At 37.7% G+C, this 23,091-nt stretch overlaps 1 protein-coding gene across 1 annotated transcript in view; it reads right to left on the reverse strand.

The window, feature by feature from the left end:
* Positions 1-23,091, reverse strand: part of SYT10 (synaptotagmin 10) — a 34,890-nt gene that overhangs the window by 6,148 nt on the left and 5,651 nt on the right. The window contains exons 2-3 of the mRNA XM_009557595.2: positions 16,617-16,974; positions 10,286-10,850 (exon numbers count right to left, since the gene is read on the reverse strand). Of these exons, the coding sequence (XP_009555890.2) occupies positions 10,286-10,850; positions 16,617-16,974 (923 nt within the window). The remainder of the gene's footprint in view (positions 1-10,285; positions 10,851-16,616; positions 16,975-23,091) is intronic.

Below are 23,091 nucleotides of genomic sequence, written 5' to 3' on the forward strand. Positions count from 1 at the left end.
CGGCAGGTAAATTTCATGCTTGTCGAGATTTCAAGAGTTCATATTTCTCAGGATTTCAAAATTATGTAGCTCATTCAATCCACTCAGGATAAATATAACTATTTGACATCTCCTTAGCCCAACCCTTATTTTGCCACACAGAGAGAAGAATTTTGTGCCACAGAGTGCATTAGCAAACTCACTATTCTGTTTCAGAAAATATAAATAAAACTTGAACAAATTATTCCTTTCACTCATTAGTGGCAAGTGTTCTCTGTCTTACAGTTTTTTTCATATCTGAATCTGTTATAAGCACAGCTTCTCTTACTGGCATTACTTTCTGAATTCAGAGTCTGATTGTTGTTCTTTATATCCATTTGTCAATGATATTTCACTCCTTTGTCTGAAAAGGAAGTGTACTCCCCCTAAGTATAGCGCTTCAAAGTTTAAGGTCTGTATTGAGTGAGGTGATGAAGATGGGCTGGGTCATAAAACACAGTGGGCAGCTCATAAAAAGGACCAATTCTTCCTTCTCCAGAGATATTGCTTGTGTAGCAGAATAGAGAAAAAAAATTTTTTTTGCAAGACAAGAGTACAAATTTGAATATTCTGTTTTTTCTTTTTGAAGAGAAATTGGATAGTAACTGAGGTTTAGGTGAGTTCAAATGATAAACAAGTCAACACAGACAGGACTATTTCCTATGACTTAAAAACTTTAAAAGAAGCATTGCTCAAAATAGTCGCAAAACTCCATCAGGTGGTTATTTTACTGTACTTTTCTGAAGAGAAGAGAAAAGCATCAATGCCTAACAAAATGCAACAATGAGTCTTATGGTCAGTCTTTTTTCTTTCCTTTCTGAAGACTGTGTACTGAAGTTATATTGAAAAGAGCTTGGAAAATCCCCTGTAATCAAACCCATCGGCCATCTAATGAATAAGCAAGATATCTTAATGAGAAAACAAAGGCTTGGACAGCAATTGAGAAGAATCGTTTTACTTCACACAGCAGACTGTCCAAAGGGCAAATGCACTGAAATTAACAGAGCTCTATAACCCGTGTAATGACTACCCAATCTGAAGTGTCAAGCAATGGTTTTAGGATTAGGAAAAGGCTCTCTACTACCCCACTGTTTATGCAGGAATTTTCTGACACCCATGACCTATGACTACAAAAAGTGTTGCTTGTGCTGCCCTTAAATGCCTGATTTTAGTATTGTAGGACAACACTCATTGCTCCATGTACTACTACAACAGATACATTCTGCAGTAGACAAGAATAGATATTATTTCAAATAAAAACCCTTGTATGTATTGAAGATATTTACGAGTCACTCATTGTAAGGTCAAAGGGTTGGAAATAAAATTAGAAGTTACCCTTAACTAGTCCATAGACACAATTTAACTCTCCTGCTAGACTTGGCTTTTGACTGCCACAACAGATGAGGAGTGCCAATGGTCCTCAGATTGAGTTCAAATACAAGCCCTTTGAAACAAAGCTTTTTAATTTAATTTGGTATAAGTTGTGGCATCTGATGTTTACTGATAGTTTTGTCAACAGTGACTTCTTCATTAGTAAGGAATAGGAAGTCCTAACGCTTTTACTCAGTTTCTACTCTGCCGAGATTGGTGGTCTTTTTTCATTCTTAGGTGAACTGACTACATTTAGTTAGGAGCTCTAGAAAACACAGGGCAAATGGGGATTAACACATTAAAATGCATTATTAAAATAATAGAATCATAAAATCATTTGTGTTGGTCAGAAAAGACCTTTAAGGTCCTCAAGTCGAGACCTTAACCCAGCACTGCCAACTACACCACTAAACCATGTCCCTATGCACCACATCTGCACATCTTTTAAATATCTCCAGGGACAGTGACTCAACCACTTTCCTGGGCAGCCTGTTCCAATGCTTGACAATCCTTTCAGTGAAAAAATACTCTTTTGAAATAAATTACATGGGGTGAAGCACAAGATTTATGAACTTTTAAATGCACTTTTGAAGGATTGAGATTAAAATTATGCATATAAATATGCTATCATCAGAGACTAGGTATTGAGTAAAATGCCTGGTATATCATCAATTCCCATCACACACTTTCTTGCTTAACTTGAGCACTAGATGTTCCTGAATTTGTAGTTGAGAACATAGGTGCAGATAATGAACATGGTAAGGCCAAGTATTTAAACTTCTCATGGTAGTCTTTGTCTATTGCATTAATTGTCATGAGTAACATTTTTTAAATGCCCTGAATACTTAAGTATAATTGGTTTTGATTGAGATTTAAAAATAGGATTCAAATTACTTCAGAATCCCAGTGCTCTAGAAATTTTGTATTTTTCTTACCTTATAATACGCTAGATAATTAACTTCACACATCATCTGACAGGAACCTTTCAGTACAAGCAAATCTGAGGAAGCAAAAGCACAAGCTTCCCTCAACTATTACATCTGTATTACAGTCCACCTCAAACAAAACACAGCTAAGAAGACACAAGCCTGGACCCAGTGCTTACCGTTCGCATTTTTAACTATGCTTCACATGGTCTTATGTCCATCATGTTCACCTAGAATTGCACATTGCTTAGGTAACCCTCATGAAATTTTATCTCTTTCCTTTTTAAATTTTGAGGGTTTTCTTCTTAAATTAGAATCCTTAAATTTAGATTTCAATTAACAGCTAGCTGATGCTTGTAATGATTCCCCTCCACTGACTTCCAATAATGGGTACAGAAAAACTAGCATTGAGCACAGCTGCACTAATCCAAAAGGAAGAATTTCTTGGTACTGCATGTCTCTTGTTCATTTACTTCCCTTTTGTGTACACAAGCCATCGTATAGAGCTAAGGAATTGGAATGGTAGTAAGCGCTATACCAGCCTCTGTTATTTTTATGTCTCCCAGTTCACCTCACTATCCAATCCATTTTCTAGTACAGCAATGCTAGAACAACATAAAACAAAGAAAACATTGACCTCAAATGCATGTGTCAGCTATTCAGTTGAATTTGTAGTTTTTTAGCTATAGAATACATATTCTTTGAATAGTGTAATTCTCATCCCACACAAGCAACCACACCTGAATCTGAACTGAACAGGAAAAAGCATTTAGAGACTATACTGACAGTGTAAGATCTTGCATAGACTTCCTCTTGTATTCCAAGATCTTCACTAGTTTCCTATGTTAGCAGGAGTGAAAAGCCTTTAAGGAGCCAGTATGTGAAACAAGGCGTCACTTTGGCATTATTTTTTTGTCACAAATGAACTCTAGGTCACTATTTTACTGATATTTGTTTCTTCTTTCCTCCTAGTTTTTCCAGATACACAATTCAAACAAAGTCTTAAAAGACCTATATGGAGTCTCAGTATGAATTCTTAGAAGGAGCTATGTAAATGTTAACTGGAACAAACAAATTTATACACTTCCATTGTTACTAGCGTGTCATTGATTTCCATGGTTAAAACAAATATTTGCATAACAAATACTCCATTAGAAATTAAATTCCCTAAACAACCTTTCACATTAAGTAATCACATTCATTCTTTATCTAAATTTTAATACCCAGAACTACTGGATGTTAAGTATTACAATTTAAGTGAAGTTTTAAAAATTGCATGTGAGAGTAGCATTGCAAAAATACTAAAGGTGATAGGAATTTATTTGGTGCTTGATGCCTAAACGAGTGATTTACAGTTTTTTTCTTTTCATTTTCCTGCTGCAATTTGGGTAAGCATCTGTACTAAGGAATAATATTTTTTTTAGATATCAAAGAAGTTACTGAGGCATTTACAATCCTAGACTTTTAGCTGCTTCCTTTAGTCACAACGAAAATTGCTTTTCTGGATAACATGCAAATTTGAAAAAAAAAAAGCATTGCCAGAATTAGACCTTTGGATTACTTGAATACCACAGGAAGATAATTCCCCCAGAGGACACATTTCTCTCTCTCATTTCTTCTTGTTCTGTTTAGAAACATCTTATGTACCTTCCAGCTTTCCAATAAAAAACTACTGACCTCAAGCTTCAAGAATCAGAGATGAAATAAAACATAATGATAAATGTTGGGAGTTAGATGAAAAGAAAGGGTGAGAGAAACCTGTCCCATCAGTCAGTTGCCTAAGAATGTATTAAGACATTTCTGGTTTTGATGCATAGATCAAGAGTTAGAAAAATGATAGAAAAGAGCAGTATGAATATCTACCAATCTGTCTGTTTTCTCATCTATGTATTTAGAATTTGACGGTATTTATGCTATCACAGAAATTATCAAAAGTAGCTGATGCTACTACTCCTCCGAGGGGATTTTACTTTGGAAAACTTGTCCTCACAGCTAATATTTATTTTACTTTCCTGTTGTTCTTTGCATATCATATCCAGCTCTTTTTCTTCCTCCCAGCACCACTTACTGATTGTCCTGGGACATGAATCAATGAAATTTGCATTTGTCCTGGCCTTGGTGGAAACAGTATGGAAGCATTGGGGCCTGTTGCTCTATTATGACTGATTTTTCTGCTTGTGGAGGCCTAATATTTGTTTTTGCCTGACACCCTGATTGCTCTGTGTAAGCACAGCTGCTGATTACTGCCCTGATTGCACAGAGAGGACTCCCTGAGATAGCACGCTGGGCCCAGCAGGCTGAATGCTCTCAACAGCACCTCAGAAAGCCTCTTAGGTGCTTCTTTTCCCATTCCCTCTGTACATAACCATCTATCTTGTGCAACAGAGAGATAGTCTTATCTTCTCAGAAAGTAAGGAAGCTCATTCTGCTTCAGAAGAGCTGAGAACAGAGATTCTCAGCTAAACTAAACATGGCATCTTCTAGCACATGAAGCAAACACAATGGATGTGGGATGTGGCTTCCCATATCAAGCTGCTGTTTTGAAGCAGAAACGCATTGACTGCAAAGAGACTATTTGCAGTGAGAAACTCAGAGAGCACACAGGGCACAACAGCCGTCGAGCCATGCACCTTAGCATAGCTACCACTGTACTGCAGAGACACAGAGATATTAATTCCCTTGAAGAAACCGTGTTCTTCATTCATCTAAGATTTCTTACTTTTAAGGCAGAATGAAAGTAGCAGTTTGGCTCTAGCAAAGCAGACTATTCAAATAACTTGTCATTTCAAATAAAAAGAATCATTCAATTTAGACTAGACAATGGGAAGAATTTCTTCACCAAGAGATTGGCGAGACACTGGAACAGGTTGCTAAGGGAAGTTGTAGATGGATGCCCCATGCCTGGAGGTGTTCAAGGCCAGGTTGGACGGGGCCTTGGGCAGCCTGATCTAGTGGGACGTCCCTGCCCACGGCAGGGGGGTTGGAACTAGATAATCTTTAAGCTCCCTTCCAACCCCAACTATTCTATGATTCTGTAACAATAGAAACCTTCCAGGCTTTCAGTAACTGGACAGAAACCTACCTTTTCTCCATTGCCTTTTCTAGTTACTGCCCTAAAGTACTTCCAAACCTAAATGGAAAACCTCAACACATTTTATGAGAAAACCAACTCAGCTACTCTGTCATCTACTTGGCAGCATTTGATCATGTGAACCCTTTGTATCACCAGCCCTGATTAGAAATGATAATTGCTACCTATTGCCTGTTTTAAAGGGACTGTTTCTATCATACAGATGACGTTTCTGTGCTGACCAGCTTTTATTCTTCTACACGAGTTTAACATTACGTCAAAACTTTTTGCAGAAACAATAGTAGTCTAAGTTCACTCTGATGAGGATGGCTAATTGTAGAGCACAGTCCTCTACATTGCTGGTGATAAAACATTTCCTGGAGGTGCCACTCTTTGAACACTAAGAAATAAGACAGTCTTCATCATGTGGCCTCAAAGCTTGACTGCCATAAGACAAAGCTTTGTCAGCCCTATATCACCATTGCCTTACTCAGAGTAAGGAGTAATGTGACATTTTTTTGTCCACTTACAAAATGGTGAACTATGGAGAAAATGAAGCAAAGACAATGGCAGCAATTGCTTTGGGTGAACTGCAGAGGTGGGCTTCGTTCTTATCTGCTCAGGCAGTCAGAAGACTCTCTTTCCATAACAGATGCCAACAGCTAGCAGGATTACCTGTGTGACATCCTACTCTGGCAACTCTTAGAGATAGATCTACTGAGACAAATGTTACTCTTCCATTTATTAAAAAAAAGGTATCTAAGCACTTCTGTCTTTTCTAACAATGCTACTCACTTATATTCCGAACGCTTTAGAAACAGCAATCACACATCATGTGCATCATAAAACCATCTTTTATATCCCACTTCACAAATGAGAAAAGTGCAGCACTGAAATGCCTCTGGTGTTGGAAAACTAAATAATAATCAAGTTCCATCAGTCTACAAGAGACAATTCAAGAGGCTACAAATATATAACAGCTCCATGACTAACATCCTCAAGAGACTGCTACTGTGCAGGAAATGGCTTTCATCTAAACTCTGAACCCTATTTATTTTTTTTCCCAGTTGGATAGTTTTCTATAATTGGTTACACTAACAGAGTTCACAGAATACCTTTGGAAAGAGAACACTTCTTCCAGTCACTTGCCAATTTTTTTCAGGCAATGTTGTTAGAGGTAGACATTTCCAAAGCAATCAATCATTTTTAAAAAGTATTATAGGAAGTTAATAAGCTTTTACACCCAGAAAGTGTTAGATCACAGGAGGTGGTCTTTTTGCCTAAACAGTTCTACAACACTGAATATTTGCACTGAAATGCTTGTTAGCGATTCCAATAAATTTTCTTTTCTTAAAGTATGTGGTATATTTTGATAGTAAAAAGCCCTCAGAGATGTATGCAAAACTCACAAGCACTTTTCAAAACCAAAAGCTAGATATGTTGACTGAACAATTCATTTGATATTGTTTGCCTCTGATGTTATGAAATCATTTCCTAAAGTGTATTAAGAATTACAGGATTCTAATATGCTGAACAACCTTTGCAGGTGGTCCAAAGCTGCCTCTTATTTTTTTTAATTAATCAAACAAACAGGAGTAAATGATGGATCATTTATTGAAAAATCAATTACCCATGTATAAGCAAAATTTGGGGATATTACCATCATTAGATATTTAGGATGCTTCTTTTCCACAACTGTTTTTACACCAAATTTACCTTGATAATTTAACATTAAGAAATGAAAATGCTTTAGCACTCACAGCAGGTACATGCTATGTATTATACAATAGCTGCAGGTTTTCAACATAACATATAACAGAGAAACAATGACATGGATGAAAAATTAAAGGAACAAAATACAAAATACCAAAGATGAATAATTATCAACAGTTTAAAACCATAAGAATAAAAATGAGAAAGTGGGAAGGCCAATCCTGCACTTGCATAAAATGCTTTCGAATTACTATTATGAACAGAAAAAAGTATTAGAACTGTGGATTCCCACAGAGTCACTGGTTGTATGGTCAAAAGGACTCGGTGAAACCATCCAGTCTGATTTCCCCCAGACTGTGTATTTCCTGTACCAAATAAAAACTCCTTATGCATGTGAAAACAAATCTTTTAAAAATTATGTTAACTACAGACAGTCTTTGCATAGCAGAGAATCTCACAATCTCTTGTGATAACTTCCTTCACTAGTAAAATGTTGCAGTTCACTTCCTTGGCAAATCTGTCTAGCACGTGTACTAACACTGAGATTGCAGAGCCCTGTGTCACAAAAACAGGTTCCTTCCACATAGATAATATGAATGATAACCCTCACTCTGCCTTCTGAATAGAAAATTCTTGACCATGGAAGAGATGTAAAAGGCTCAAAGCTGAGGACAGGCTACTTCTGCTGTATTTTTTAAGTTTTGGACCAATCTTTCATCTATGACTTCCATGCTCTCTACCATTCATCATTTGGCAAACGTGTGAGTAAACCACTGGGTGTAGGAAGCACATCTGAACAAAAGGCTGAAAAACTTCACAGAACGTACAACAAAACAGAGCAGAAGTGAAGAAGGAAAAAGCATGAGAGGAATATATTTGTAGAATGGCATCTTGGTTCCATACGCTCCACTGTGTAAGTAAGGACTTTCCCACTGAGACAGTCAGTTTGCATTTTAATGATCCTTTACGGACACCAAAGCATACCTGCCTGGAGTACAGTTACTTTTCAGTAATTGTAGAACCAGCTGGTTCTTTTCTTTCCAAGTCTTAATCCAAGTCCAATTGACTCTGTCAGGCATTAGTTAGTTATTTAATTTCAAGTTGGTGTCTTTGGATAAATTTTACATCTGGTAGTTAAGATTATAATTCCCCATTGATTAATATCTTATGCGCTGCTTATTCCTGTGCAGGATTGGCTCCCTCATCTTACAGTTTCTGCAATGGCAGAGCTAGAAACCTTTATTCTAACCAATTTTAAGCAACATGAAACAGCTGAATTGAAACACAAGGCAGCACATTGCACGTGTAGTAACAGGACATCTTATAAGAGGGTTTCATTTTGCCCCCCAAAAATAATTCCATCACTTTCTTAAATAATTTTCTGAGAATAGTGTACAATAGGGTGAAAGATGATGTGGTCACCCAATACTAGAAGATACCTCAATCACACGTGCTTATTCTTAATAGTTTAAGTGGAGATAACTTATTCACACAATGGAATATTGTGAACTATACTGGCTGAAAGGCTGACATTTAAATTAAAACTTCATGCTTTCTCTTAAACTTCATCCATAGGAACAGCCAGCAGAGTGAATCAAGCACTATTACTGCACATACCAACTCTTGCTGAGGAAGAAACACAAATTAGAACTCAGCAATAAAATTAGCCACCATTTTCATCCAGATCTATATTAGGATCTCTCCCAAATGCACAATTTGGTATGGCATTTCAATCTACTCAAAACCAGTGATGAACTGTCCAGGGATTCTAATTTGCTGAAATCATTCTAGTTATCATCTAAAAATCTCACACACAGGCCTGTTGCAAAGGACCAGTGAGCATTCAAATAATTACTAGAGTATTAAAGATAATATTAGAGATAGACAAAATTTAATATTTCTTTTTTACTGTGCAATTATTCCAAGACACAGATTAAATTTTAAGCTTGAGCATGCAGTTCTTAAATTTACCTGAAATCTGATCTTGATCAAACAAAGCAAACTAAACAGATGTGGTTTTCTGGAGCTGTGCTGGAGGCTGTTCAGTGGACCCAGCAGTTAAAATAAATAGCTAGTTTTGTGAATTCACATTCAAAAACTGTCTCAAATATGATCTGCTGTCTAATATTTCTCCCTTCTTAGAAAACACATTGCTTATGGTCAAACTGGTGAGAAAATATTAGTCTTCTCTTGTTACGCAGTCCTAGACTTCCATTTCTAGCAGGTATGAGCAGCACATACTCATGGGAAAAGAGCATGGGAAGTCTACAGCTCTACTGAAGGGAAGCTTCTGCCACTTAAGCAGTGTCTAGTACAGGTCTGCCACTGTTCATCCCTGCTGTGGAAGTTCAGCCCATGCTCAAATCCAGGGGTAACTCAAGACAGTTTTGGGTATCTCCATAGAGCAAAGGATGGGAAAACTTCTATAAAAACAGCATGGTAGTTAAAAAAAACAAAACCAAGACAGAAAAATCCCCCCACACTCCACCATTTAATTTTTTTCCCCTCCTCAAATACCAGCCAAAGGAGATGAGTTTGGATTTCAAGGTTAGTAAACACAACGTTTGGAGACTGATGATTTTCCTGCTGGTAGCCTATCATCCATCCTGTCATCCATGCACAAGCCTTCTCTTCTTGCTGACAGTAATAAACAAATAATTTCTATTTCCTAACTCTACTTGTTTGTGCTTCTTGAGTTTTGCTAGTAAACAGCAGCAACACAGATATATCTGCTGGGGACCCTAAGCACAGGGCAACCAACAAAGAACATTTTCAACTTCAAGTATTTTTAGCCTCTTTCTCTTCTTCCACAGGATTCTCAGCCTATGGAAATCTGCTAACAAGAACAGGATATGCCTTGTTCCTTAATAGATGGTCACTTTGAAGGACAGCGTATTTTGCTAAGAGGAAAATTATAACTATTCTTGTTAAGCAGTGACATCCATAAGGTACTATTTAATTTCTAAACTTATTTATATTTACACAGTAAGCCATCAGGGTGATGGTATGTTCCCTGAAGAATTTTTAGTAATCGAATTTTATAGCTTCCTAAGTATCTATGCTCAAAGAACAATATTGACAACTTCTTTTTTTGTTCCAGGCTCTGCTGATAAACAGGATGCTCTGACACAAACTACAAAATAGAAATGGAAATATCACGTTAATGCTTTTGTAACACATTACTTACTGTGGTGGCACAGTGGATGTCTTTCCATACATTGGCTTCCCTGGAGAGATCTGAGACTTCAAAAAAATTATCAAGAATAACTTCCCCAATCATGTCATGTCTAGAAAATCTGTCAAAATCATAAACACTGAAATGCAATTTCCTGTTGCTGAGTTGATCATAGGCTACAGGAAACTGAAAGGTTTCATCAAAGACAGGATTTAATGTCTTTCTGTGAACTCGTGTCTGAAACTTCTTTTTCCTATCTGGAAGCAGATAAATCTTAACGTAGGGGTCGGATGTTCCTGTGAAGTCTTTAGCAGGCAGATCTAAGGCTTTGACAATTGTGACAGCCAGAAGTTCATTCTCATAATCATACCGGAGAGTGAAGTTAAGTTTTCCACATGTTTTCACATCTTCTTGTTGCCCATCAGAATCCACAGACTTCTGTTTGTAGAGTTCCGGTTTTATCCTCCCAATGCTGGTTGTTGTCTCTCCCCTTTGCAAAATCGGATCTGTCCCCATGTTAAAATCAACACTGGACACTTGCATCTGCCTTGGCAAGTGCCTCCTGAAAGAATTGTGCCTGCACACATACACACATACAGACAAAATGAGCCATGGTTATCTCTAGGAAAAGACCTGGCTGTTACTAAGTAGAAAATACAAGAACACAAAACTAGTAAGTGTTCCTCTCCTTAAAGTAATTTTAAAGTACAACCCCCTCAAAAATTTTGCAAATAACCTTGAGAGGAAAAGGTCATTCACAGTGAACTTCTTGTCCCAAGAGACATACAGTGTCCTGGCAATACATATATTTATAATCTTGTTTTCAGGCTATGTAGTTGAAACTGAATTCAAGCTCTTTCACAGAACAAGTTGACTCTTCTAGCATTGCTTGATTCCACTGAGCTAGGGCCTGAGTACAGTATAGTCAGACAGGAAAAAAATCACTTGCAGAATTCTCATCAATACTTCTTGTTTTTTTGGAGGCATTCCATGGTGATTTTCCAATTAAATGTTTACCAAGCTTCACCCTGATCACTGTGAAAGGCATCTGAAAAGGCCATGCAGAGCTACGTCTGGGGGTTTTCTGCATAGTGCTTTGCCTAATCTACATTTTATAGACACCTGTTTGGTATTTGCTACACTGAGCTACAGGGTGCCTTCTCCAATCCTACTGGGGACATACTTTTCCAGCTGCAATACATTTCAAAGTTTTGGTCAACATTTTTCTGTGATAGATTTTTTTTCCTTCTCTTCTCCTACTCAGTTGTGTTGTGTATTAGAAAACTGATTCCTATACTCCTACCAAGAAAAAAATAGATTTAAATCCTTGTAATTCTGAATGCAGTGTTGCATAAGTACACCTGTTTATAGACTTACCTTGACTCATGACGATCAACGGAAATTTATGCCTTTCTAATAAGAATGAAATCAGACCCCTGCCATGCCATACAGAAGTATAAAAACACTGGTCAAAGAGTTTCATAGAATTAATTATCAGCAGTGGATATTATGACCACACTGTCCAGTTTATTTTTTTTGTACATTCTCACATTTCCTTGGTACTTTACTACCCCAGCACTCTGTACTGGAAAAGCTCACTACTCCTCCTGTGAGCATATTTAGTTGCCATTAAAAAACAATTTAATTGTCAAAATTTCCTCTGCTTTTTGCAATCAATTACTTATTAATGCCACATGCAGCCTTGCCTTATCACTTGGTTTCCCTGTGGTGTTGTGTTCTGAAAACAAGAGGTGTCACAGCTGTGTGTTTCTTTCCTTAAATCAGAAATGCAAATTGTCCATTTGAAAGCTACCGGGACTCATTTCATAGATATTATCTGTATTTTTGCTGTAAGTGAAGTGGTTGCAGAAGGCACGAAGTACACAACTACTGCAGTTCAGCTGAGCAGAGATACAAGAGGGTAATCTGCAGACATTAAATAATACACAAGAACGTTTCCCCTTTTGGCTATTTCAGTACTGCTGGGTGCAGGAAGAGGTAACGCAAGAACAGAGGAGAGAGAACTTCATAGTTTAGATCCAAAAAATCCAGGTGTTTTGATCTTAAATTTAGATGAACAATATACCCCTCTCATTACAAATTCTACTTTTCTTTTTTTTACACACAGACAAGTCGAAAGATTTTCTTTTCTCTTAAATATTAAAATTCCCTGGATTCACAGTATGTTATGTCCAGATTGGAATAGAGTGAGGAGTAGGAAGGCCCTAACTAGTTCAGAAATGTAACACGTCGTCCTCAGGGAGTTTCAGGGCAGTCCTTGTGCCTTTGTTCTCTGAGATGTCCATCCTCATAGGTGTGTTAAACACAGGCAAGGAACTCAACTCCACCCAAAATGGAGTGGCAATAAATGGTTGGACACGCAGCAAATTAGGTGCTAGCTCTCTAGCACCTTTGATTCACAATGAAGTCCAGGAAGACCTGTGCTACTACTACTTCTAACTGTACTAACAAAACCTGTGCAGATAAGCCTCCCTGAGTGCTCCTCACATCTACAGCTGTAGTATTGAGTGAAAATGGGTACACAACAAATTATCTTTTCCTCAACTTCTCTTGCATTTATGTGGATCTGGGTTAATACTCGTAAAAGTAACACATAAAACCCCAAGTCTATGATTTCTAAGGGGCCAACCCTCTTTCAAATTTTCAAACGTCATGCACTTAAGTTCCTCTAGTGAACATAGACATTGCGAGATGTCACTAAGTAAAACAGTGCAGCTGTATGGCTGTTCCCCATGGGAATCAGGAGCACTTTTGCTCTACTAAGCCAAAGACCTAATTACACAGCTTCTAGTATCTGTTCTGAGTCATGGTATTTCACCAAGATAACTAATTGGTCCGTTAATTATTAAGATGCTTCATTGTTGTCATGGCAACATATTTATCTTCCTTTGTTCTGCAATAACAAAGGAATTAATGACTGTGTTAATGAAGTACATGGATGTCAGGCAACCAGGTTGTGAAAACACTGCAAAGCTACTACTGTGTACAAATCCAGGTACTTCAGTCTCTTCTGGCTCTTACATGTAGGGCTCCTACAACAGGCATGCCGTCCCTGACTTAGAACTAAGTACACTTTGAAAGACAGTAAATTTGCATGTAAATATCTAATATAAAATTGTGCTTGATAATGATAGTATGAATCTGATTTCAAACTCAGTAAGGCTGCCATACGTAAGACGGACGAGAAGGACAGGATGTTGATTTATGATATGACTAGAGATTTGTTAGAGGTGGCTCTGGTCGAGCTTTCCTAGATGACATTAGACCAATCTTTTGGACCAAATTCAGGAACGGACACCAGCATTACTCTCTCCTCATTGCAGACAATAAAGTCAACAGACCTGTTGTTTTTCTTTAACCTTAACGTTCCCAAGCATCTCACTTTTTTCTTTGTGCCTCTTGGGAACTGACTTTCTCTTTACAGAGCTGAATGGCGAGCTCCTCTCCCACCTAATGCTAAAGAGCAAGAAGCATGTCCTTTGAAAATACATTTGAAGAAAGGAATATCATAGAAGCAATAAATTATATTACAGAACGCTTTCACAAAGTACTGGGAAGAGTGGTTCTCAGAAACAGCAAAAATGTAAATGAACACCAGTGACACAGGACTTTTTCTATCCTATTTTACTGGTTAATTAAGATCAGGAAGTAAAGTGTTTTGTTTTTTTTTTTTAAAGCAGGTCTTCAGGTCTTTTCATATTATTGGGAACTATTAAAATTATATAGTTATAATTAAGCAGAAATGTATCATTTCCCTACACTAAATTATCTGTATGTTAACTATACAGTCTATTAAAAGTGATAAGACACAATTAATTATTGTTATGAATGCCTTCTTAAAATTCTTATGCTTCAATTACAGTGACTTAATATCATTGCATTTCTTTTATTAAGAGCTGATGACTGCATGAACCTATCACAGAACTGGTTACAAGCCTTTCCTTTGCTCCACCTCAGGTGAGATCAGTTTAGAAGAGACAATCCAGACAGCAAACATTTCTCTTAGATCCTTTGTCAATGGAACACACTTAGGAGATGGTGCATCTGGATCACTCAGGACTTCTCAGTACAACTAAGCAGTGCTGATGACGGTGTAAGAGAAAGTTATTTTAGTTCTGTATCTGCTAAAGACTACTCTTTATTTACAAGTCCACAATGAAGGCCACCAGAGTCAGGTTTTAGTGGCTTTGTGATCCAAGATGCTGTGATACAAGGGAGGAGCTATTCAGAAAGCTGGTCTAAATGTCCAGCCTTCATCTCATACATGATATTCTTGGCAGTTATAATTATTATGGTCTGTCAGAGGGTTAATATTCCCTTAACGCAGGCAGGGTATAGGAAAAATGCATTCAGAAACACAGAAAAACATTTCTGGATAATTTTTAAGACGCCTCATTCTAAACATGTTTTGTAGCAACAGTGCAGATTTTTTCAGCAAACTATAAAGGAAGCTGATGTCTCCAAACACTCTGCTATTAATTGGTCAAGGTGGGATATTCAGGGTTACTTAATGCAAAGGAACTGTCCCTCTCAGGAGAGATTTAACCCTGATAATCTACAGACTATAAAACATAAAACTCCCGTACAAAGTTACCAAGATATGCAGAAAGAGTAGGACTGATGGTAGGTTTTTATTTTGCAAGACTGTCTTTGGCTTCATGGATATTTTATATGTATTTAGATCCAGTCCAAATCACTCCAGAGGTCTGTGGGAATACTTTCACAGCCTGAAGTAACTCTGGATCATGTCCCTGGAACCTCTTTCTTCCCCTATAGTACCACAGGGAGTATTCAAGTTCATTTGCCAGCCAGCTATTTCTTCTGTCTGTTCAGAAAGTCAGACAGCCCGACTACCTACAGATTCACTTGTAAGTAATTTACCTGAAAAAATCTCTCCCAATTAATATCCTATTAGGCAACAGTGAGTTGTGTAACATCCTTGCATGCTGAGATGCATTAATTTCGGTCTCTCTGTGTTCAACAGAGCAGTTACAACTTAAAAGTTGTCCCAGTATTTTGGAAACATTCCTCAGAATGCCCTCTCTCTTAGCAGATGGATACAGTAGCTGGAGCCAGGCACAGCCAGGGCAATATGGCTTCAAGCCAGCTGTACTGTCTCATCATTCAGGAGATGGTTCAGCTGCCAAAGTCAGTTAGATCTCCCCTGGCTGGAGTGCTGTCGCTTATAGGAGCTTCCTGTGGTTGCCTGCTGGCTGTTCCATGCTGTTGGAATAGCTGGAAAAAGCACTTCAGCACTCATCACTGCAATAAGCACACTGAGCAGGCAAAATGCTTTCTTAGGGACTCCCAGAACTCCAGCAAAGTATGTGCTGTATGTATGTGCTGTATGTATGTAAACGTAAAGCATGTGTCTTCTCCAGTCTTGTGCCTCCAATGATTATTGTGAGCTTTTTTCTTTTTTTGCTTTGGTAGCCTGTGCTTGATAGCAAATGTTTTATTGAGGAAAAGCTACTTCCTATGAAGTATTTGTTTTCTTGCTTATGGCATTATGCAATACTTTCAGTGTCTCCTGTAGCCTTATTTCTCCCAGTTTATATAAACTCCCCCCCCCTTTTTTTTTTCTTCCTGATCTAGAAAGTGATCTTTGAAGTTCACTGTTTGTTTTCCATAAACTAAATTTGCTGACCCTCCTTGAAGAAAAACTCGTTCGAAACCACAGGTCACTGCACGCATCTTCACTACTTTTCAATATAAAGCAGTACCCAAGACAGAATAAAAGTTTGTGCCATCCACTTTAATACTAAAGAAATCACTTCAGCAATACTACACGCTTGCCATTTATTTAAGAATGTATATGAATTCTGTACTGCTTTAAGATCAGTCCATAAGGATCTACATTGTTAGAGTGGATTTTAATTTCTCTGTAAGTGGCAAACCATTTCTTAAAGAAACGTGCCATCAACAACAGATCTGTAATTTTTTTAGAGGAGAGGGAAATTATCATCCACAAAAGCAGTTGCTGTATCTATTAAAATATCTCTGTGACAAGCCAGACTTGCAGTTCTTAAAAAAATAGCACTGAGGTAGATTTTTCTGGACACAAATCCTGAAATGGAAATGCTTAAAGTACCAACATACGAGTTTATAAAGCAGTAGAAGGCAACGTAACTGAAGGCACACTGTATGTTTCAGAATATTCTGTTTGAAGGACATTGAGGCTTTGCCTTCACATGACTGCTGTTTCACTCATAACTTCTAAGCAGTCAGTGAATAATCCAGGATCCTGGAAATTTTCAGCAGCGTGTTCTGGCTCTACGTGTTCCCAGGAAATGTGCCATAAACACAAGTTCCCCTGACTTACCTTGATGATGATGTGGGCTCAGTGATCTGTCTCTGCATACGTGCATGTTTGATCAGATGCTCTTTCAGTGCATTCTGGACCTCTGCTGGTATATCAGGTGAAGTGTGGCTAATTTTCAACGCAGCTTCAAGTACCTTAGTTGTAGGTTTCCCATTTTCTTTAACTTCCTTTTTCTCACTGGTCTCAAAAACCTCTGTAGGAGCACTGGAGTTGCTCTGTGGGACATTACTGGCATTGGAGGTGAGAGGTTTGCTCCTCCAACAGGGCCAACACAACTTCCAAAAGACAAAAAGCGAGACCACCAGCAAGGCAAGCCCGCAGAAGCTGACGACTACTGCTAACAGACTAACTGAGATGTCTGCAAGGAATTAGAAACAAAGATCATCATGACAGACAAACATGGAGAGAAAAGAAAAAAGTGACACAGGTAAGGAGAAAGAATTATTTTGATTATTACCTTGTATATAGCTTTAAAGTCCTATTTAGTGGGGATTTTGTGCCCCTTTTGATATCTAAGCCTGTACCTTTAACATGTTATCATTCTCTATTATTTATTTCACAAACACTCCATTAGCTGTTGTTCAGGCCAGGGGCCACTATCTGTACCACAAGTCACGCACCCAGTCAGACTTCTTAGGATGTAAGAGACTTCCCAAATGGTCCCAAATACACCCCGTCATTGCTGTCAAAAGGGTGTCTGCTCATCAACACATCTTGCTGAGAAAGTTAAACCACAACAAGTCAACATTTTCTATAAGTACACGTGAAGAGAGACCAGTTCTCAACCACCAGGTTGATACACAAATTTCTTCAGGACTAGCCAAATTTCAACTCTGCGTGCTAACTGCTTCAGAAACATGTTTAACATTTAAGTGGCATAAATAGAGATAGGATATAGTCTGCAATAACAAGAAATTTGTAGCGTTAAATCCTGAGCAGTGGAACAAGACTCTGTTAGATCAAGACAGCACACGTACACTGTTATCTAAAATTCTGCTCTAAAAATGCAGCTGGCTTCAGAGTACACTATACAATGCCCTGAGTTGAACAGAGACCACACTGTACACTCAGCTACCCCTGCTGCCCGTATTTGACTTCTTCTGCCACGATCAGGTATCATATCCAATAGCACTGCCAAAGTTAGAAGAACAGATTTCACACCAATGAAATTCTGTGAACAGACTTGTATTTCAGAAGATGGTGGATGACTAGAAATGCCAGTTAGACCCTAATGAGAAGTTTTATTCTATGTGACATGTTTCAGTTTGATTTTTCCAGTATCATGTAACATTCTAAAATATAACTAAAATAATCCCTTTCCTTTTGAAAAGAGCCCTTTGTGTGCTTTAAAAGTATCCAATAAACCTTGTTTGAATGTCCCTCAAGCGATGGCTGCTGCTGCTTGTTACAGGTTTTGACAGTTTAACAGCTAATATTTTGTATCTGTAGCTCAAGGCTACAGGACTACTAAACTGAACAAGTGTAAAAGTGCAACAAGAGTCCAAGCATATTTTTTCCAGGAGATCACAGAAAGATGATTAGTCCTCCATGTATGTATTAGCTCCATGAAACAATATGTAGCTCACAGGTCCCTTTAGGAGATGAAGATTCCAGTATGAAATTTGGCAATATTTTCTTTATTAATATATAATATCCAGATACATATCTTATTAACTGAGCCTAAAGCCCTTTCAACACGAAAATGTGAGAGAACAGCAAAAGCAAACAGAAAATGATTGCAGTCTGGAGATTTGAAAGGTGTAGTTCAACCTTACTTGTGATAGATACATCCTGGCCAGTGTCATGGGGGAACTGGCAAAGGATGTGCTTCTTGATTTAGAGTTTGGCTGTCCTGCCTTGAACAGCAGTATCCCTCCTTGACCACATCCTGACAGGCCTGAGAAAGGTGTCCTTTTTTGCCTGTAGTTTAATAACAAAACGTAGCCCTTGGAATATAGGTCAGCTGAATGAGAAATTCATACCGTAAATTCTGACTTAAGATGTTTCTATAAAATGAATGGATGCATAAATATATTTAATACTACTGCAAGACAAGAAGCAAAAGATACTTTCACATATGTTTTTTGTAGATAATTTATCCCCAGTAGAGATTACTTGGCTATTTGGTTTAATCTTCTGTTTACCCTGATATCCTCCCTAAACCCCGTAGTTTTTACTTGGCTTGTGCATGTTCCGCAGCAGCCTGTCCAATCTTGACAACAACAGAAGACATTAAGAGATGCTGAGTTTACAGCTTGTTTCAATGATTAATCATTTTGTTGCAAGTTTGTATTTCTCATTTGTATTTTTGTAGTTCTAATTTACAGTCATTGCTTCTTTCGTGTCTTTTTCTGAGAGATTAAAAGATATGATACGCTTCATAAGACACGCCTGTACAGAATACAAATAAACAAACACTGCCAGAAAACAAACCCAGGATTTGAAGCTAAATTGTCTGTAACAGTCCTTGGAATGGCTTTAAACTGGACCAGTTCATACCTTCCTAGCCAATTCCTGTGCACGGATCAGGAATTAGAGCAGGGCAGTGATCATTCTTAATAGACTGTCTGGATGTGGCTCTTCTGTTTCAGCAGATTACAAGCTTTAATAGCATGGAGAGAGGCTGCTACATACAAGTTGGCCTCAGTGCTAGAGAATAGTCATTAATACATGAATGCTACAGTTGCCCCCATGAAAGAACTTTCTTGGTAAACTGAGCCAGCCAAATTAGCAATGAAGCAGGAAAAAATAATTCTCAAGTCTCAAAGCCTGACAAAAAGTAGAACCCTTGAAAATGTTGATGATGTATCAGAAATAAACAGAAAACAAAAAGCAATTAAATTTTGGGTAATTTGCAATATTTCCAGCTCATTTTAGTGATGTTTCACATAATTAGGTTATGTTTTGAGAGGAAGGCTTTTAGAACTGAAAATTATTTTTTTTTCATTTAGAAAATGTTGAAACAGGATGTTATATCAAATTTGAAACTGTTGGAAACATTTTGAAACCAGAAACATGAAAATTGATCCCTTCCAGCAGAGTTTCAATTTGATGAATAGATATTATCAGCTGGAGAACATTTCATCAAAGCATTTGCAGCCAACTCTATTTTAAGTTTTTCACTGCAAGACATTTTTCAAGCCTTCAAATAACTTGATGTCTCTTCTCAACACCTACTCCTGTACTTCAACATTCTCTACGCTTTTTTCTATACTTCCATTAAACTCTTATAAATTCTATGTCAGTCACAAAATCTTTACAGAAAATGTATGTTCTGTAGCCTTAATAAAATCACATTAAACAAGTGAAGTCTCCAAATCGGGGAAAAAGTGGTAGGACTCAATTCTACAAGCAGTTGTATAAATCACAGTCTCCATTTTTGCTGTTTTACTAATAAACAACCACACATACTGTGCTTCATAATACAACAAATACTTAAACAGAATCATAAAATCTTTTAATTGCTAGAAGTCTGATAAAAAATACTTGGCTAAAAAAATTGCATTTACTGCCATGATTGCTAGAAAGCAATCAATATGCCATATAAATTGAGATCAAAAGTATGTTGTTTCATTTCCTCACTTGTGATAGTCTAGTCAATCGAGCAGTTATTAGAGATTTGCGGTTATGTGACAACTGAAATCATCTGTAGAAGATCAGGCAAATTGAGCTTTCCATTCCCTTTGTGTCTTAGACTGGGTATGCCTCTTATAATATCTTTTAGTAGGAAGTTTGGCTTAAGAAGACAAAACATTATCAGACAATTCTGCAGACTAGGAGTTTCCTTTCCTCCTTGCCAAGGAAATCTGTCTGGGAAGGAAAATGGTTACTGGAGGATGGATGTGTCATCAGACCAAGATTACACCTCATGTATGTAAGTATTATTTAAAAATGTAGTACTGGTGGCAAATTCAAAGATCGCTTAAGTTTTTAGAAGTAGAACCTCTAAAACTTCTGATTTTTTTATAAACATCCTCAGAAACATTTCCACCATAAGAGGGTCCTTGACAGACAGTCTTTCATGTTAGGCGAGCACTTCATAAATGTCCCAATCGCTTTTTCTGGATGCCTGGGAATGTTTTAAGCAATGGCTTCTGTACTATGGCTTCCAACAATTTGTTGTTTGAAACTTGCCTTAGAAAAATTCTGCACATAAGTGTATTCTCAAACATGCACATTGGCAGACTTTCACTTCCAAACAAAATTAAGTTCATTTACATTTTAATCAGTGCCCTGAAAGCATATGTGACTCTTGATGGTTAACTTTGGAAAAACATACTCTATAAACCCATGACCTTTAATGAGGAGAGAGACCAGACAGTGCTGTGATGTAGCTGCCTATGTGTATAAGGGGCAGGCAAGTATCTGATGTGGGCCACACTATAGAGAATGTACTCTTGTCAGCTAAGGAACACAGGGAAAGGAATGTGTCAAAAAAAAAAGGAGGTTGTGTTCTCTTTGGTCTCTCACCTCTTGGTCTGTATCTGATCCTGCTTCTCATAAATATTTAAAGTACAATGCCTCTGTAACTTCTTTTCAAAACTATTTTTCTTCAAATATTAATTTTTTTGCTTGTTCAGTAGCCGTAAGCAACTCCATCTTTTCCATAGGGACCATTCTGAAGGCAACTGTGGTGTCTGGAATATCCAGAATCAGCTCAGTCAGATAAATTAATATGTCTCGGATTTTCTAGAGTTTGGAGGAAAGCAGGAGCTTTATCAATTATAAAAGATCTGAGTCTTTCATCCCCATGTATATGAACTAGTTGGCCCAACCCATCATTTTTGCTGTTCATCTTTCCTTGGGGAAATCGGAAGAACGTCAAAAGTTGCTGGTGTTCATTTCTACTTGGCATTAGCAGATGTTTCACAATTAGCTGTTTCATCCAAATTCCTACAGATGGAGTATAATGCTTTAACGTGCCTCAGAAAGAGTCAGGTTGCAGAGTCTTGCATTTTCTCTCTCATGATCTGAACTCGCCAAAACACCTGACTTAAGTTTCAAAATGCAAATATAGCCTTTCACTTAAAAGTCTCTGTGTAATCTTCTGTGCTGTTCTCATGGAGAAACATACTTTGAAGATCTTCCTCAAATCTTTTGATTCTAGTCCTACTGTGAATGTGTTCCCTCCTAGGCTGTTAATTCAGTTTGATGTGTGAATTTGTTCAAATCAGCCATCACTATCTACTGGCTGGTATATCACTTCTTAATGCTAACAGAGCTCTATGGTAACATGTTTCTTGACAATAAGGGAATAAAATTGAGTCAGGTATCACTGTGATTTGCTACATCTCTACAGCACATAAAATTATTAATCTCTTCATCAAAATAATTTTATCTAAGTTATTTATTAATGCATCTCATGTCTGTCCAACCACAAGTTGAACACCCTCTTTTGTTATTTCAGACTCCATGCATGGGATTAAGATCACATGATGTACAGCAGGTACAGGGTATTTTCGAAAAGTAGGCCTTCTCCTAGCCCACATTACTTCTGTTTTCCAGGAATCAGAAGGAATTGCTACAAGAGATGTGTATTCATGAGTTTCAATACATGATTTCTGTTGTGTATGCAATTAGAGAAGATGGGTCTCACTTTTGCCTGACTGGGTCATCCTATTTTGCCTGAAGTGTAGGAAGCAAATGATGTTGCGCTGAGCAACGGCCACTCCTCTCTAAGACACCAAATGTAAATTATTTGTCTCCACTTCCAAGGCTTTTTCTGGCCTACCTACTTCCCTACCTTGTTAACTCTCACTTAATTTCTGTAGGAGGTAACTCCCATCTCTGCTCAATCCACACCTGTCCCTCTTGACTTCCATTAACAAAAATCCAGCTATGGAGTTGGTGCCATGCTGCTCTCACATTTGCTAGGATGTCTCTATTAGCACCTGCAAGAAACCCACATTTTCCTCTTTCAGACAAGAGAATGGAGTGAAAGGACATCATAAGCTCACTGGACTGTCATTAATCATAAGCTGTACCATAGCTGTAACACATTTCATACAGCTGAATTGTCCTTTTAGACTTGTCATAGTTATGTTTATTCTTACCCAGCATTATATAAAGAAAATCTCACACATATGATGAGACCCAGCAAAACACTGTCTCTTCATCAATAAAGATTTGTCCTTCAGCTGTTATAAACATTTCTGTATTTTTCAGCTTTATTTCTTTGCAAAACACTTATGGAGGAAGATTCTTTCACAGAACTCATTTCTACTGTGTATCACTGCTGCCCGTATGCTGAACACTTCTGCATTGTTGTGACTGCCTTCACATTTAATGTAAATAAATCTGGTCTTGTTGTTATGTTCTGCCTTTACACTGCTGAATTACATGCATTTCTTGTTTTCATAGCTTGTTAACTCTGATTTTGTAAAGCATATTTTTCAGTAACCCTGCACTCTTCTCCCCACAAAACATATTTCTCTCTGGTAATAACTTCGTTCTGATCAGGAGGTGAGCTGTATCG

This window comes from Cuculus canorus, chromosome 1, assembly GCF_017976375.1.
Source record: "Cuculus canorus isolate bCucCan1 chromosome 1, bCucCan1.pri, whole genome shotgun sequence".
Lineage (NCBI taxonomy): Eukaryota > Metazoa > Chordata > Aves > Cuculiformes > Cuculidae > Cuculus > Cuculus canorus.